Source organism: Spodoptera frugiperda, chromosome 25 (assembly GCF_023101765.2).
Source record: "Spodoptera frugiperda isolate SF20-4 chromosome 25, AGI-APGP_CSIRO_Sfru_2.0, whole genome shotgun sequence".
Lineage (NCBI taxonomy): Eukaryota > Metazoa > Arthropoda > Insecta > Lepidoptera > Noctuidae > Spodoptera > Spodoptera frugiperda.
Window position 1 is genome coordinate 16,400,258 of NC_064236.1, and position 17,587 is coordinate 16,417,844.

A 17,587-nucleotide genomic window follows, 5' to 3' on the forward strand; every position below is an offset into this window, starting at 1 on the left:
TTCTAATATATCGATTTGACATATCGCGTATCGTCACTTCTATGTACACAGAAATGACGTATTTTCTTCCACTCCTAAACTTTGATTAGTTTTATCCAAGTATGTATGTTATCTTATATGACAAAATAAAAAATAGTGTCTAATATTTTTTCATTATCTAACGGATTAATTAGATTTTAAATGTTCATACCCCGTCATTATCCCAATTGGAATACCCACTTCGAAACAGTTAAAGTCAAATACCTCTCGATCTCCACACACATCTTTCCTTTAAGCTATAATATTAAATATTTTGTATAGATATCGCCCATATTGTATAGAATATAGATAATATCTCTAAATTGAATAACTACGACATATCGATATAATGAATAGTTATTAGATTGGATTTGAAATTGATTAGCAAAAATATTTTGACTAAGTTAAGGTACTTGTTTCTCTCTGTAGTTGAATGCGATAAACTGTATTTTAGGCCCTCTACATCTTACCGGACCGCCTGCAAATGTACGTACCTACATGTACCTGCTGCAACCACATCGCGCATTTCTTGTTACTCTTTGTATGAATAAATATCAATATTGCTTGAGTTGAAGGCATCATTGAGATTGGTGTATTACACTATTTAAGTTATACCATCTTTTAAGTAGGGAAAGGGTAAACTAGCAATACTACTTAAAAGCATATTACGAAATTTGTTTCTACCTACCCTAGCTAACAAGCTACATGACATTTAGTAACTAAAACTAAATTACACCAAAATTGCATTAAAATTCAACACACTACAAATTACGATATTGCATTTTTAACAAATTAGACAATTAGTCAACGACAAGACGTCGAGGCCACAAGTGAATTCTAGATTGATAGAAAAGGTCTTCTTAGTTCAATCAATATGTCTTCTTATATCAATCATACCAAAGTGTTTAAATAAACATAGCACACGTTGTTATAACAATAAAAAAAATAAATAAAATTGCAATTGTAACTAGGTATATAATTGTCTACATAACATAATTAACTGTGTAGGCTACCAGGAAAACACAGTAACTGACTGGTGGCTGACTATTGTTTCCATCATTACACCGTAAGAGTAATTGTGCCTACACAGAGAATAAATTGCATAAAATAAAGACCTTTTATAACGTAACTGTAGAAAATACGTACAGCATTACATGTGTAAATTTTCATACTACATGCTTGTGATCTTTAAACATACACAATATGACAACAACCAGTTATGTGAACCAATCAACTTTAATTTGGTAAGCACATCCACATCAACACAAGACAAACTATATGGTGGTTTATTGGCCTACCTACAATAAAGGTTTTAATGTGATTTCTTATTAGTGACACATTAACACATGTCTACAAAGTGACATAACCATTCCAGTATGAGAGTTACATCCACAACCTTCTTGATAAACGAAGATCTCTTTACACCAATCCCCAATTCACATTAACAAACAAACATGCAATAACAGATTATAGAACAGTAGTTACTTAATAATATACATAAAATTTAATAACATAGTTGACGCGAATTAGCAAAACGTTAGTAAATAAGTTATAATTTTAATACAAAACTGCCCAAGATGGCCTATCTTGTTATATAGCACATCTCTCGTCCGTCAAGCTGATGGAACAAGATAGGCTTAAAGACGAGTATGAAGTGAATTTTGCTTTGTCTTTATATGATGGAGGAGCGAAATCTTAAGCAGGTAAACATCAAACACTACTGACAGTACCCATACGAAATACCCAATCAAATTGCAACTCCGACATTGGTTCATATATTACAGAACTATTGGACGTTTTCAGGTCTACCATCAACAAATATCGGAGTGCAAGATACACGGGCATTCCACATGCGGCCATTTATAACATATAATTCAATATTAACAGTGTATATAGGCAAACAGTGGCGATTGTAACCCTATAATATTTGATTAATTTGTAATAATTTGAAAAGTCTACCTAACACGAGAGAGGAAAAATTTACTAGTTCTTGTTCTAATATCTAAAGGGATAAACATTAAGAAAGGCATTATATAATTTTAAATACCTACCTAATAAAAATAAAGTATAGTTAGTTAGTTAAAGATTGCACAGCGAAAAGGACATTGGAGGTTTCTTTATTTTATTTTGTTTTTTTTTTATATAAATTTTTGGATTACATTAGACAAAGGCAGAAAAAAATTATGTTGATTTAGAGGTAATTAAGCTATGTTGGAATAATTGATTCAGTTTAAATCAGTATACACAAAATTTAATCAACATAGGTAAAATTAACTAAATGAGCACAAAATTAACTGATTTTGCAGTTGATACAATCAATGGGCATTTTGGACAATGCTATGTTAGAGGTTTCTATTGTGAGAATGTGGTCTGTACTGTAACTACAGGGTGTAGGCAGATTAGAAGCATAGCAGTACGTACACGCAAAGAAATAGAGAGCATTCGAGACTTAAATCGAGTAGTTACTAGAACCGGTGCATAAGGCCATTGTTAGTCGATATTAATCGTTATCAATTTATCATAATGTAGGTTTTGTAATTGTACTTTTGTTCTCAGATGTATCCAATGCCCCTTAGTTTCTCAGATGCTTGGCCTCCACTTTGAAAATCTTGAGACATCAGTAAGGTTACACCTTCTATAATTTAATCCAAACATTTTGCTTATACTAATCACAGCTCTTGCCTTACCTCGTGTATAGTACAGCTGTATGCTCGCTCTATACTAAAGGATACGTCCATAATATATTGTATAATTGAATCGAAAACTCAAACTGTCTATATATTCTATATTTTATTTTGAGACTACAACACTCTTTCAAATCAAATGGGCAACGATACAGTCGATAAACTTAATACTTGTAATATAATTGGACGGTCTGATTAGAGAGAGTGCATGAGGTTAATAAATAGAAAATAAATAAAAATAAAATAAAAAAATACATAATTTATTGTAATCACAGGTTGTGTGACCGACTTCTGGTCGGTGTCGTTTACTCTATCCACCTCAATTTATACCACCAAATGCAACCAATGGTTCGCTACACAATTACAAGCTTAAACGATTACAATATCCTTTCGAAATAATTAAATAAATTGGAATATGTCACGTACGTACACAGAATAAATATGACGTAACATGCACAAGAGCTATGTACAACGAAATGCAATTTGCTAATATGCTTAAATTAGAATGTGATGCGAGTTTGAGCTCGAGCGTTGGGGCGGAACGGTCGCGACGGGGATGTCGCGTGCCGGCCGCGTGACGTCAGCAGCCGCGGGCCTGCGGCGCGATCACGTCATATTCACGCCGAGAGACCGGCTCGCGTACTCGTACACCACGTACGAGATGGACACGGCCGGGATCACCTTGATGAAGTTCGGAGTGATGCCTCGGTATAGACCCCTCAAGCCCTCGCGTTGGACTATCTCGCGGAACGCACCGCGCATTGTGCCCTCCGCGCCATGTGCTGCTTTCTCTGGAATAAAAATAACATCTTTAGTAAAGACCGAAGACTAACATCAAACTACTTATAGGCAGACGAAGGGTAACACAGTCAATTTATCATTTTAGTCGGGTCAAATGTACCAAAGTATAGAAATCAGGGCACAATTCGCATCCAGCTCAAAATTGATAGGAATGTTTACACATCCTATCAACATCGTCATCATGAAATTTAAAAAGTCCTTGTGGATACTACTAACGACAAAACTGTAGATGAAGCCTACCAGGATCTACCAAAATATCTTAGTACTGTTCTAGGTGTCTCAGGATAGATGTCTAAAATAACCAAATTTAGGTCATAGGTTTCAAGTAGGTAAGGTTTTACTGTTAATTCTACTGTTATCTATCACAAAATATGTATTAATGATTTTTTCGGAAAACTATTATAATATACGCATAATCTACGGACACGGAAACGCCAACTTATCTGTGTCAAGATAGACGCGTTGATAGTGTTATCAGGATAGAAGTATGTGTATTTTGCGTCAAATTATTATAATATGTTAGATACAACAGTTTTTCGTAGAGGTTACCCTATATCATAATTTTATTATGAAGTACATTCTATTTGTTGTTTTGTTTATTTATTCCTTAAACGTGTAATAATTATAATCCCTGATATTTTACATAGAGCAACTGGCTACTCTTCTCAGACATACAAATGAGTATCATTTCATGCTTGTCTCGATAACTATCTGTTGGCATAACACGTGACCGGCGTCAGTCAATACGTACATTAAGAGTAATTTCTTTTTGCATCAGCAAAGAAGCCGAACGCTTGCATGTAAGTGTTCTTAACAATACAAATCGAATCAGTACTTGGTCGTTGATTGGTTGTGATTCGATCCCGAGTGTCTGAGTCAAACATTGGTTGAACGCTACTTGATCCTTAACTTGTGGCCCACACAAAGGATAATTGAATCGTTTTAGGCAAATAATTTAAAAGGCATTTTGCTTTCGTTTAAAATATTTTGAAGTACATATTAGTTTTTCGTATGAAATGAATAAGTTATTATGTGATTAAATACTGTATGTTACCTTGAGCTTGCAATCGCGTCCGGACGAGTGCCAGAGGGTATGAGCAGACTTGTCCGAGCGTGCAGGAGGCGCTGCCGCACGCTAGTAGAAGTAACATGCCTGGCTGCTCGTTGTGAGTTTGGTATTTGCTTATGTACTTCTTCTTCAGTGTCTCGTAGACGGCAAGGTCAATGCCAGCGTATGGTACTATGCCCAATATATTTGGAATGTATCCTTTGTAGAAACACTTAAGCCCTTCCCTTAAATATATTTTTCTTGCAGCGTCCAGTATCCCGCTGTACTGGCCCGTCCTTCTTAAAGCTAATCTTGTTTTCAACACCTCTAGTGGATAGATCACAGTTTGGGCCATCGCACCCGCCATTGCGCCAGCTACAAAACGCTCATGGATTTCCAAGGGGTGATTGGCTCTCCTGTCTCCTTTTATAAGTCTTTTCACTTGTTCATAGGCAGCAAACTTCAAGGCCGATTCGGGTGCTATTTTAATTACATTAATGCCATTACCTCGCCATAAGCCGCTAATACCACCCTCATTTATCATTCTTATTAAACATCCACTCATATTTTCCCTTGTTGGGTTAACCTGGAAATAGACAAAGTCCCATATTAGATTTTCATTTCATATCAAAATTCACAACTTACTTAGCATCGCCAAAAACTTGTAATGACTACGTCCTACGAACACTAATAATTAATAATAAAAATAAAAAAAACTTAGCATGTGTATTCCTAGGTTAGTGTGGGGGAGCAGAAGCTAGTATATTTTATCTGTTGGGGAATACTTCTTGGAAATTAATTTATATCATCATCATGCATATTTAATAATATCGTTAATTATTTTATTGTTAAATGCATCAGCTTTGTCGAACGATGACATCATGATGCTGTGAATCATACTACGGAAGTAAGTACGTACCTGTAGAAATACTTTGAGTCTATCTAATGGAGCCGTGCAGGTCCGGCTGACTGCTCCTGCGATGCCTCCGGCTAATAGATGTCGCCACCACTTGCCCGTCTGCAACTCACTTTGGGTGAAGTCATCGGGTACGTTCATGTCCTCGCCAATGTCCAAGTACTGGAAATGAAAACATATCACTATAAGTAAAATCACCATAAAAATACCTCGCAGCTCTAACTAATTTCGAAATTGAATCAGTTGTCAATGAATCTATTTAACATTTTTACGTTCGTACTTAGGTGTACAACCATTTTATATATCTCCACGATATGGGCCGAATGGACAAATCTCTCTACAATTCTACAGCCAGACAGACTACTGAGAAAGATTTAAAAAATAGGCTAATGGATACGGGTCTTAGATGCTTGGCGCTAAGAAATATAGAGACTTTGCGTGAGTGTATTAAAACATTTTCTAAAGATTATTCTACAGTTTAAATAGATATGTACTATCAATAAAAGTACTGTCACTACCAGTACCCTCCATACTAAGTTCGGTCACTCAGACTATTATTACATTATGGTATTGAATCAGTCACGATATTACACTGGTACTGGATCCAGGTCTTCTACATCCTCCTCCTTTTCCTCTTTTTTTTGGTACCATATTGTGGTCAAATATTTAAGTTCTTCAGTCTGCCGTGATAATAATGGTGGTATTAATTTCAATTTCAATTATGATAACTATATAACTAGCCGTATCATCATACTGAGTTCGAGACTTGGAAATCAGAAATTATAAAGCAATACATTGGGTAAGTTTTCGAAAAACACATGTCTCAAATAAAAATATGTTGAAATGTGTAATTCCTCGTACCCGGAGAGCGCTTGTAGACGTCTGTTAATTTTACAGGATAATGGACCGTGCTTTTCACCGGATTCGCGGTAGTGCATAGTTTATAATGAATGTTAATACATGCACCGGTGTCTAATGATATTATAAGTAAAAGTTTTACTTATAATAACATTGCCGGTACGTACAACATCATTATAAACAACCGTGAAACCGGTGAAAAAAGGGATGTCTATAAGCGCTCGGACGGCTCACGTGTAACGTTTTATGATAATAGAAATACATTGTGTAATAGACTTTAACATAGCTTAATTAATTTTCATAAAAGAAAGGTGCTGTTTTTTCGCCTCAAAACTAAGCTTTATACACATATTTCAGTACTCCGTATGCTTTGTGTGCAGCAGAAATAAACTTAGAAACAAAACATGCTACTGCGATGGACCACTGTTTACAGTATACGGCTGGAATATACTATATCTTGGTTGATCTGTTGAAGTTGATCTGTTGAAGTTGCAGTAAAGGTAACCAGTTGGTTTATAGTTACCGCAGAATTTTTGAAGTGGTAAAGCGTTTTTATATTCCAGTCCATGATCACTGTTACAAGGGTGACATAAAGTTTCCAATGCATCGCATTAGTCTTGAGAAAGCCTGTATGAACGAAAAATTTCAGCATAAACTTTGTCGTCCTTTTCATTTTCGTAATAATTTAGACTACTGAAGTCAGAAAACGATCATTGTTTGTTGTTTTGAACTGTTTTATGGTCAAAGATGAGTACTTGACAGCCGGTTACATCAGAGACGTCAAGTAAACTGTGACGTTTATTTTTTTAATATTTCAGGTTTTTTTTGGTACGACGAGATGGATGGTATAGATTTTAAAAAGTTTTGTCACTTGTATTTGCTCCATTGTACAAAATTAGTTTAAACTGTATAAATATTCGGGCCCTTTATTACTTCCATCTCACAAAGTACTTCCGAATTAAAACGATTGATACATTGTGAAGATTTTAATCTCATTTATTTAAATAAAATATTTCTAAGATAATATGTAGCCAGATCTACTTTCTATTGTAAATGATAAATGATATTTATTTAAAATAACACTTTTACACGTCAAGATTTCAAATAGCTAGATGAGGCCGGCATTTCCTATCCGACTACTCTGAGAAGAAATGCCGAAACAAACTCAGAGGTCATAGTCTCTTTTAAAGTCCAGACAATGATATAGAGGATAATGTGAGAGAACCGTGCAAGTTGATTCTGTAATGGTCTTTAGAGGAAAGAACCACAGCAGTTTGAGCGGACCTGTTCAGATGGCAGTACGCATGTGTCAGTTTACAATCAGTTCAGCTAACGGCTGTTGCTGAATGATCCGACGAACAATATCAATAAAAATAACATTTGGGTAGGTATCGTAAATGCTCACACTGTCAGAATATAATTAACTAAATGTGAAATGACTGTAGAAATTCATATAGGTACCACGTGCCAATGAAGTGGCAAAACTTGACATAAAATTGCATAACCACTAGATTATTCATGTAAGGAGATATTACTTTCGCTTTCTAATAATTTATAAGTAATATTTATTTATTTCAAATTTTATTGCACATATTCTGTGAAATTGGCGGACTTAATGCGATGAACATTTTCTGATACTCAACCAATATTCACATCATTGTACTGTACATCTACATAATAGTCAGCTTAATACTAGGGCCTTAGTCTGCTATTACAATTATTGTCTACCATTGCATCGGCATTGTTGTCGTCCCTCTTGCACTGCTCGATGATCGACCATTCTGACACAATTGTAATAGCAGACTAAGGCCCCTGGTCCTTTGATGTAATACCATTTTACATACTTCTTTTAGACAGCACGTGTAGATTAATTAAAACCAAAAAATATATATAGACAAGAGTATGGATGTCGTCACACGCCAACGCAACCATTGACCCAAAAATAATTCACTTAACTATGTAGTGACGTCATCTAGACGAAGACACTCGCTCAATAATTAATTTCATACACGTGTTATAAAACACTAGCTACTTCCGCGCGGTTTCGCCCGCTCTACTTAGCTCCTATTGGTCATAGCGTGATGTTTTATAGCCTAAAGCCTTCCTCGATAAATGCACTACCCAACACAAAAAGAATTATTCAAATCGGACCAGTAGTTCCGGAGATTAGCGCGTTCAAACAAACAAACAAACAATCAAACAAACTCTTCAGCTTTATAATATTAGTATAGTATAGTATTAGTATAGATTCAACAGAACCCTGAACGCGTATAGGACAGGCAGAACTAACTAGGGATGCTAAAATTGTGTTCTGCAGGTTTGTTGTCTGTTGCGGACTTACGGCAATGGTAGGTAGTATAGTAAAGCCACCAAAGAGTACGCGCCACCAAAGAGTGCGCATTTTATTAACTTTTATTTATTAAAAAATGAACTTAAAATTACACTTTGTACTTATGCAGGAGAAGGAACGGGGTGGTTTTTAGTCAGTAAGAGTCTGACACTCCCTCTCGCCTTGCCCAAGGCGGGAGAAGACATTGGATGATTTTCCACCCTCAAAAAAAAAAAAAAAAAGTTAAGCGGTCTATAACAAAAACAGACGTTTTTGTTACAGAACAAACACAATGTGTTTGTTATAGAACAAACACATTTCCTATGGTTCGGTTTTTTAAGAAACATCTGTGCCTACAACATGTGTGACAGGTGGAAAATTTAAAATGATGGATAGCATTGGATAACAGCGCTACGGATTTTTTATATAAATCCTGAATGAAGCCCTGTTGAACATTATTATACATTTAATGGAAGAGAACCTAAGAATAAGAATAGGTAATGTAATTGTAATAATTGTATAGCAAGGTCATAGCTGCATTTTGAAGCAAAATCCAATAAATTGGTTAAAGTTTGTAAAGGCAAGTTGAAATTGTGGGCTCAGCAGACAAATGGTGTCAAGGGTGGTTAGTAGACTGTGGGATTGCATTCGATTGAGACTTGAGACTCATTGCCTAACGCGCCGGTATGCTACAAGGTTAGTGATAAAAAACCTTTTAAATTATTGAATTAAAACATTATTTACATTAATGATGTTCAATGAAAAGTGAACGACATTCATAAAACAAATATTTATGTATTATTAATGAAGCAAATACTTACAATACAAATTTACTTTCGAATTTAGATAGACACAGTAACAAAACGGAACACGGAACTAGAATTAAGTATATAAGTAAATGTACTGTTCATAATAGATACCTAGGTAAATTTCTACATTTATTATACCTAATGACAGCTGTTTTTCCTCCTGATTAAGGAAAACCTTGCAATATTACTTTTAGATAAAACCACGACAATTACTTAATGACAGATTTATTGGAGTTACAAGAAAAAATAAGAAATAAATCATTATTTTAAAATAATCTCAAGATTCATTTTCGCAAAAACTGATCAATGGAGTTGACGGTTTGAGGAAGGCATTTTTTTTCATTCACGGTGCATATAATGAAAGGCACGGGCCTCTGGTCGGCCTTGTACCATCAAACGTCGGAATGGAGAACGTCTTGTATTACCTCACAGTGACATTGGCCCACCCACTGCATGGCTTTCGGAATGTCAGAAAAGAGGTTCCTCATCCTTTTCATTCGCACTTTTCATTAGAAAGATTTAAGAATGGTAAACTGTTAACTACTAACAGGAGTAATCAGGAGTAGTCATAAGGTATACTTATAAAGGAAAAACGAAATAGAAAAACAAGGAAACAAGTTTTATTTGACCTTTTGGGGGTTCCTGGTAAATAAGAGCACCTGTCTCAGAGGAGACAACCGCCCTTGACAGCAACATCTCAGGTAGGATCATTGACTTGCAACCTAACCGGTTTTCTGAATGATCAGGGTATAAAATAGTATATATTTTATACCAATACAAAAGAAACAATATCTTCGTATTTCCATTGAACGGGCAATAATATTAAAGGTCAGTCTATTATGTAGCCTTTGCCATTCGGAATATAAATCCGTTGTGAATGTTACCAAATTAATAATAATCAGTAAGTGACATTTGAAAGCCGAAAATATTTTTATCATCATTAGTCATGACATTTAGATAAGGTCATTAAACACATTCGTAGAAAATCACTAAAAACTCGCGGCGTTTTCCTTTATCTTTCCGGTAAGAATGAAAGACGGAATAAACATAATTTCGTACTGAAAGTTATCACGAATTAAATATTTTGATACACCAGTATGTGTTTCTAAAACAACGCTATCAGTCGAACACTAACACTGGCTGCTTTACGTAGCATTTCAAATGATCGTTACGTAATTTCAAATGTTACGTTTCATATGTTAATACATAGCGCGTCACTATGTACTTCAATCATGTTGTTCAGTGCTGATCCTAATACATCAGTTTATTGTAAGGTCAATAACTTGTGTATATGGTACATCTACATAAAATGTATAAATAGAAAACATACAAACGTAAATATTACAATTAATGTACTAGGTGATAAAGTGTTAAGGAATACCACCTTCGGTATTCGATTATAATCATGCCAACAAATATTTTCGCACAACACATATCTCACTTTTAGACGTGGCCACAAAGATAACACGAAATATGGGTCATCTATTTAGGTATGTCCGTATAGAAAAAGTGGAATATTTTGGTCTATTACAATACCTACCTACTATACGTTTAAAAATAATCTCATTCTGAGAAACTGCGTAGACAGAGGGTAGTAAATGTCGAGACTCGAGACTGTACATGTGTGTATGCGTGTTATAATTAAATATTAACGAAACGTAAATATGTAATCACGTGTACAGTGAGTGCAAAAAGAATGAATTCAATTACATAGGCACATGTTAGGCAATTGTTTAATGTTTATCATGAAACCTATCGTCTTCCTAAACAATGCTTAGACACAGAATAGGTAGTAATCAAATCAATTACTAACTTTATACCAACATTAAAATTTATAATAATTGGACTATTAGTTCTTGAATTTCGTATGGAACTTGTATTATGTGTCAAGTGAGATATTTGAAACCATAACGTATGAAACGAATAAATACTTATTCGTAACTAACGTGCCAATCACTTACATATTATCATTCCTACTATGTTTATATCTAAACCATTATTTACACACGTGATTGTTTACTGTGCAGTAAATTATGCCTTGTTTGTCTGTCTACATCTAGTTTACGTCAGTATCGAGATTAAAAAAGAAAACTGTCCCAATTTCAGGCAAAATATTTTAAAACAGCCATTAGCCTAGACCCTGATAATTTTAAAATTAGATCTTGACGTCGCTCCGAACGAGAACATGTATAATTAACTGCTGTTACGTAGAGTCTAAAATATAATCGACATGTAAAAGTTTCTTGTAACAGGAAAATGTGAATCATTGCGATAAGGATGTGTGTCCTACAATATATTATTAGGATTTCCCCGACGCGTTAAATGATTGTCGTTTGGCGCCTTTGGTGACGTGACGCAATACGTGCGAACGACGCGTCATCGGCAGGCATGCGCTTGCGACTTGTGAGTTCGACGAATCAAACCACAGATACATAAAATCATATCGACTGTTTAAACAACAGAAAGGACAATGTCGGGATATTACGACTCTGGAAGTAATAAATATTACTATTTTATATTTTAGTTTTTAATTTTAGTATCAAATATTTTATTCTGTTTGAATATGTGCTGTGTAATATTGAGTTAGGTACTAAATTACAAAAAACAGGACTTTGCATATAAAATAGCTACTTTATTATTTAAATTACTATAAATAAATAAATAATAATAATAGGAAAATATTGCTCTATCAGAATGATGTAATTCAAAATAACAGTGATATGAATAATAAACTTATAAATTCAGTGATATGAGTTTAAGTTAACTGTTGATAACAGCTGTGTGTTCAGAGTTAAACTTTGTTGTAAATTTTTATGTTCAGTAAACTGGTAATTCCGGTGACATTATTATTTATTCATAATATATCTATACTACCTATGTACTATGTATACCGTACGTGAGAATACGGTTCTGTCTGTATACACTTTCCCTATGTATAATGGAACATTTTTAGCATCTATATTATGCTTTATATGTTAATGGCACTCGTTCTAGATTCATGAGCTATCTGCAAATGACTCGACATCCTGATGACGTTACTTACAACTGATATCAGTTCGTTTTCCATTGCGTGTCTTTAAAATAATAAGTCGATTCTGTTGAGTATCGAGTCTATGTTTAGTACAATGCTAGCAATCGTTATCGATCGAATATAGTTAATACAAAATCGAATAGTTATCGACGTTATTTATTTAACTGATAGATTATTATCAGTGCTGTACCTGTTCTGCTATGTAGGGCATGCGTTTGGGCGCTGGCTGGCGATCCTACTTGACAATACCGGTCAACGTAATTCGCTATAGCAAGTTAAAAGTAGGACTCAAGCGTACGCCCAATACGTACTACTACAGGATATAAAAGAAGTTTCTAGAAAGCTCCAGAACTAAGAAACAGGAAAATCAGTGAAAGGACTGTGCATTAATGAAGATACCAAAAATATTATAATAACAGACGAAAATGATAATAATTGGTTTGTAGTAGTACTGCATATGTTCTATTCTTAACCGGATCTGAATGCAGACATGCAAGTAAAGGAAATTAAAGACTCTCGCGCAGCGCATTTTGTGCACAGCTAATTAAAAATAAGTGGGTGTGTCAATTTACTACGCTGCAGCAATTTTTTTCTAGATAAACATCATTCTTAGTTTTTTAAACTGCAAATCATTGTGGATTGTGTAACTGAATCAATCAATAAGTTTTATCTAAACGTACGATGAGCAGATAGAATGGCAAGGAAAGATCTTCAACTTTCTGTTTGAGAGGTGTGATGATGACGGAGGTGAAAATAAAATAAAACCAAATTACACACACATAGAGAAAAGTGAAAGTTAGCAGTCATCAAAGAAAGTTCATCAAAATTCGCAAAGCGGCGCCTACGCCCAGCATGGAATGTAGGTAATGACGAATACATTATTTTATTGCAGATTATTATTAACATCCAAGCTAAAAATACATTCCGTAACCATAGTGATAGTGTAGACTGTGTAGGTATCAGTCAAAAATGTCATTAAAAGTAATTTATAAGACATCAGTGCCCCCACGCATGCCCGTTGTTACCTAGGCAACGTTCGTAATGCCACGCTTTCAAGGTTGTATTAACATTAACATTTTGATAGACAATAATGGACTACTCTTAATTCGTTAGTTAAGCTGAAGCTGAGTAAGGCATGAGTCATTTTATCAGACGGCCGAAACAGAAGGAAATCCACATTGGTCTATAACCAAACTCCGCTACGACACGTGTTTCCCGCTATAAGCCGTTAATGGATATTCCTGAACGCATACGTCGCGAGTGACAGAGAACGCACGATACTTCAAATAGCGGGACATTTGATTTTTCTTGCATGCAATACTAAATTTTATTTCTGAAATTTGAAAACGTTCCAAATTGCAAGTAATTATGTAAACTAAGAATGACTGACAGATTATATGTCCTACCTTCAATATCCATTCCCAAGCGTCACCGTAAGACTCCATATCCATGTTTGCAAAATTAAAAGTTTAAACTATGGACCCGTTCTCAACGCAATGTCTGTAATGACTGGCATCGACTCGACTAGCTGTCCTAGCTAACCCGAATTTAGAATGCATTTACCTTTGCCAAACATCGACGAAAGACGATCAGGAAATCCTCGAAGACATCGCCGGTGGTTACAGTTAACTCCTCCATTTCCAGAGACATTTTATCTAGTTTACAGTGTTGCAAATAAGACAAATACAATTAAACTATCTAATATTAGGATCACAGACGATTTTCTTCTTTGGAACTTTATCAGATCGTATAATTAAATTCGAGTGTGCGTACGGCTGGGGCGTAACGATCACGCGTCTAACTTGGCCAACGGACAGCCTCACACTGAGCACTCGACGTGAACCGCACGACGAGCGATGTAGTTTCGTCATCGTGATCGGGTAGAGAACCGCGTGCCACCGGTTTTGAGTGGTGGACGAATACCGAGCCCCCGATACCAAGGTTCGCGACGAACGCTTTCCATGTCGTTCGCGAAGTCTACGCCGCGGTAAAATCAGTAAGAATTCGTGTACAGTGGTACGGGCAGCTAAACAGCTGATAATGAAGGCGCGTTCAGGTCGATATACAAGTTCACTGGGGGCTCGCCCCATACGTATTGTGATTTGCGATAGGACAGGGCTACTGGCGCGGCGTACTGGTTAGTAACCGTACTAACTTCGTGGTGCTATTCTAGCAATGTGAACGAAGGTGAAAGTAGCGTTACAAGAATGTATATGGAATTAGACCAGAACACTGATGATTAAGACGAATGTGACACGAAAACATATTGCTTTTTTGCATTACTTGTGTAGGTAGAAGGACCAGATCATTCTGCTACACGACATTATAACCGCTTTTGCTCCAATGCATGAATGACTAAAAAAACTATCGTATCAAGCACATAACCTTAATTTATTGTATGTTATTCGTTGTATATTATGTATGTTTTAATAGTGGTATGTGTGGAGTGTATTCCTAGTTGGAGACCCTTACTAGGTAAATAATTAAATATGGTACAAACAGAAATCTGTACATCATCAGACGTAGTTTTATTGTTTTTCAAATGCTACAGAAACAAGGTTACGAGCTTGTTAACACCATTTTGCACTAGACTACATCAATAACCAGGGAAGGGTTTTCTTATTTTCCCTTCATACCTAGATGTCAAGTCCTCACTTCTCTTTACTTTTTACGATTGAAATAACTATATGCCTTTAGTTGCCAAAATTAATTACGGACAATTTATGATATTCGTTCTTCTTTTCTGAAAACCCAGATAGATCTATATATTGGAGTATGATCAATTATAATCTATAGTAATTTCGTCTGTAAGTACATTTTGGATGGGATAAGGATCAAGAGTAATTTATTTAAACAAAAAATATATAATTAACTATGAAACCCGAATAAGTTCATAAATGCAAGTATTTCTTTGCAGTTGCACACATACACACTCTTATTGAAGTTATCAAATGTGTGGCACGTGTTGATAATAGCATGACACAGTTCTGACGTCAAATGGTTGAGCCCATAGTATTTATTTACAAGTCAGTTAGCATTGTGTTGGTAATTCAATTTCTTGATATAATTGCGTATAATAATATAAAATAGCAAGTAAACAAAACAAATTGAACAGTTATCGCAATGAAACTGATCAATCAAACAGATGATGGCTGAATTTTCCAAATAGCTCCAATAGAACAGAGAATTCTTACTCTCCTTTTAATATGATTTTGTTATCGCTTCTTACTGTCAGATTGGTGACATCTTACATCAGGATTACATAGTCAATATCGTCATGCATATTTTTATACATAACGGGCATATTTAATGGACTTCCAAAGAATAATCTAGAAAAAGATATGTGTATGAGTATATCCTAGATGATAAGATATATGATACATTTGATAACGTTTTATTATTTGTATTGTGTTTAGTACGAAATGGACTGTAGACCGATGATAATAAATAGGGTGTGCAATGTCGTTTGAGGTCCAATCTCGAGATTAGCATTTCCTAATTATAAACATTTCCTTTAAATTGGTTATTTAATCGAGTTCTAGACTAAAAGATCTTATTGTATATGCTGGTTCATAACAGTTAAACCAGTATAAGTTTGGCAGAGCCATGCTTCGGCACAAATAGGCTGGCTCGACCAGAGTGATACCACGACCTCACAGAAAACCGATGTAAAACAACGCTTGCATTGTGTTTCGTTGTGTGAATGAGGTTACCGGAGGCCCAATTACCCCCTTTTCCCAATCCCCGGAAACCCAACAACTCTAAAATTGCTTCTCTTTTAGCGGCAAAACGCACTTATAACATCTCTGGTGTTTTGGGTGACCATGGGCGGTGGCGACTGCTTACCATCAGGTGATAAGTCTGTTCGATTACCGGCTTATACCATTAAAAATGCCATGAATTTTGAGAACTGCTTGCAGATTTTGCAACAGTTAGAATCATCTCATTCTATAGGATTAAGATCGATTTTTTTTATATATTAGCACATTGAACGCCGTGGTGGTCACCGGTGACCGACGTTAGCGGAGGATTTGCCTTCAAATTTTTTCTATTGGCAGTCAAAGACTTAGTTCTAAAGAGTTCTATTAAAACCATAGATCAATTAGAGATTTAAGAATACTAAGATCGGCTATAAATATCGGCTGGAAATCGAATATTTACCAAAACTTCTCTAGCACGCTTTTTCACATAGGTACAGTCTTACTTCTAAAATAACAACTTTTTTTATCTTTTATCTAAGTTCCTTGAAATTTTCCGCTGAAATGCAACACCCACAAGTAATTAGTCATAATTATGAACTTTGAAACGTAGGTACATTTGACGAGGATTACAACTAAATCTCATGGAACACAGTAACATAAATAACTGATTCTGTGAAGTGGAACAGTAGTTCTTTGTCTTACAACAAATGAAATAATACGTAAGTTGCTATGCGGTAGTAAACATTCAAAAGTAGTTTGCGTGACATTTCACTACCGGCTTGACAGATATCACTAACAATTATACATAACTTAAAAATAAATAATCTATTGGCAACAGACCAACTTGGAGAAAAGGTGACAGAAAACGCCGTCAATGGAAGAGAAATAGGTAATATAACATAACACTGTACCAGTTATCTAATAAATGTAATAATTATTACAAGTACTTATGTATGTTATGTTAATGTAAGTGCCTATACGACATTTATGAAGAGTAACTAATGAGTGTAATTGAGTACAAAGAAAATTTATACAAACTACAATATGACTGATGCAGTGGAAGCTTGGAAAATAAGTATAAGTAAGGCCGCATAAGTCGTCATGCCAGCAACAACGACATTATTCGTCGTGCTCTCGCCTCAGCCGGCGTACCAGTCGTATTAGAACCTAATGGTTTGGTTTGGTACGTGATGATGGCAAGAGACCAGATGGTATGTTGTTGCTGCCTTGGAAGATGGGTAGGCCTTTGGTGTGGGACGCTACGTGTGTAGAGACCCTTGCGCCATTTCATCTTCTAAGTACTGCTGCATGCGCTGGTGCGGCTGCTTCCGCGGCAGAGGACCTCAAGCGGCGCAAATATTCTAACTTAGTTGGCAACTATTGTTTTGAGCC

The 17,587-nt window shown here is 35.5% G+C and overlaps 1 protein-coding gene across 5 annotated transcripts in view; it reads right to left on the minus strand.

The window, feature by feature from the left end:
• Nucleotides 1-2,946: 2,946 nt before the first annotated feature.
• The window catches only part of LOC118267604 (calcium-binding mitochondrial carrier protein SCaMC-2), a 160,851-nt gene continuing 146,210 nt past the window's right edge, over nucleotides 2,947-17,587 (minus strand). For 2 of the 5 annotated variants that reach the window (XM_050704005.1, XM_035581719.2), the window contains 3 exons: nucleotides 5,471-5,629; nucleotides 4,558-5,137; nucleotides 2,947-3,493 (listed from right to left, as the gene is read on the minus strand). In XM_050704005.1, the coding sequence (XP_050559962.1) occupies nucleotides 3,309-3,493; nucleotides 4,558-5,137; nucleotides 5,471-5,629 (924 nt within the window). In that variant the 3' untranslated portion in view covers nucleotides 2,947-3,308. Of the gene's footprint in view, nucleotides 3,494-4,557; nucleotides 5,138-5,470; nucleotides 5,630-6,060; nucleotides 6,148-6,848; nucleotides 7,099-13,900; nucleotides 13,961-14,057; nucleotides 14,348-17,587 lie in introns of those variants that run through there. The other 3 variants (XM_035581797.2, XM_035581881.2, XM_035581959.2) reach the window with 3 other exon arrangements.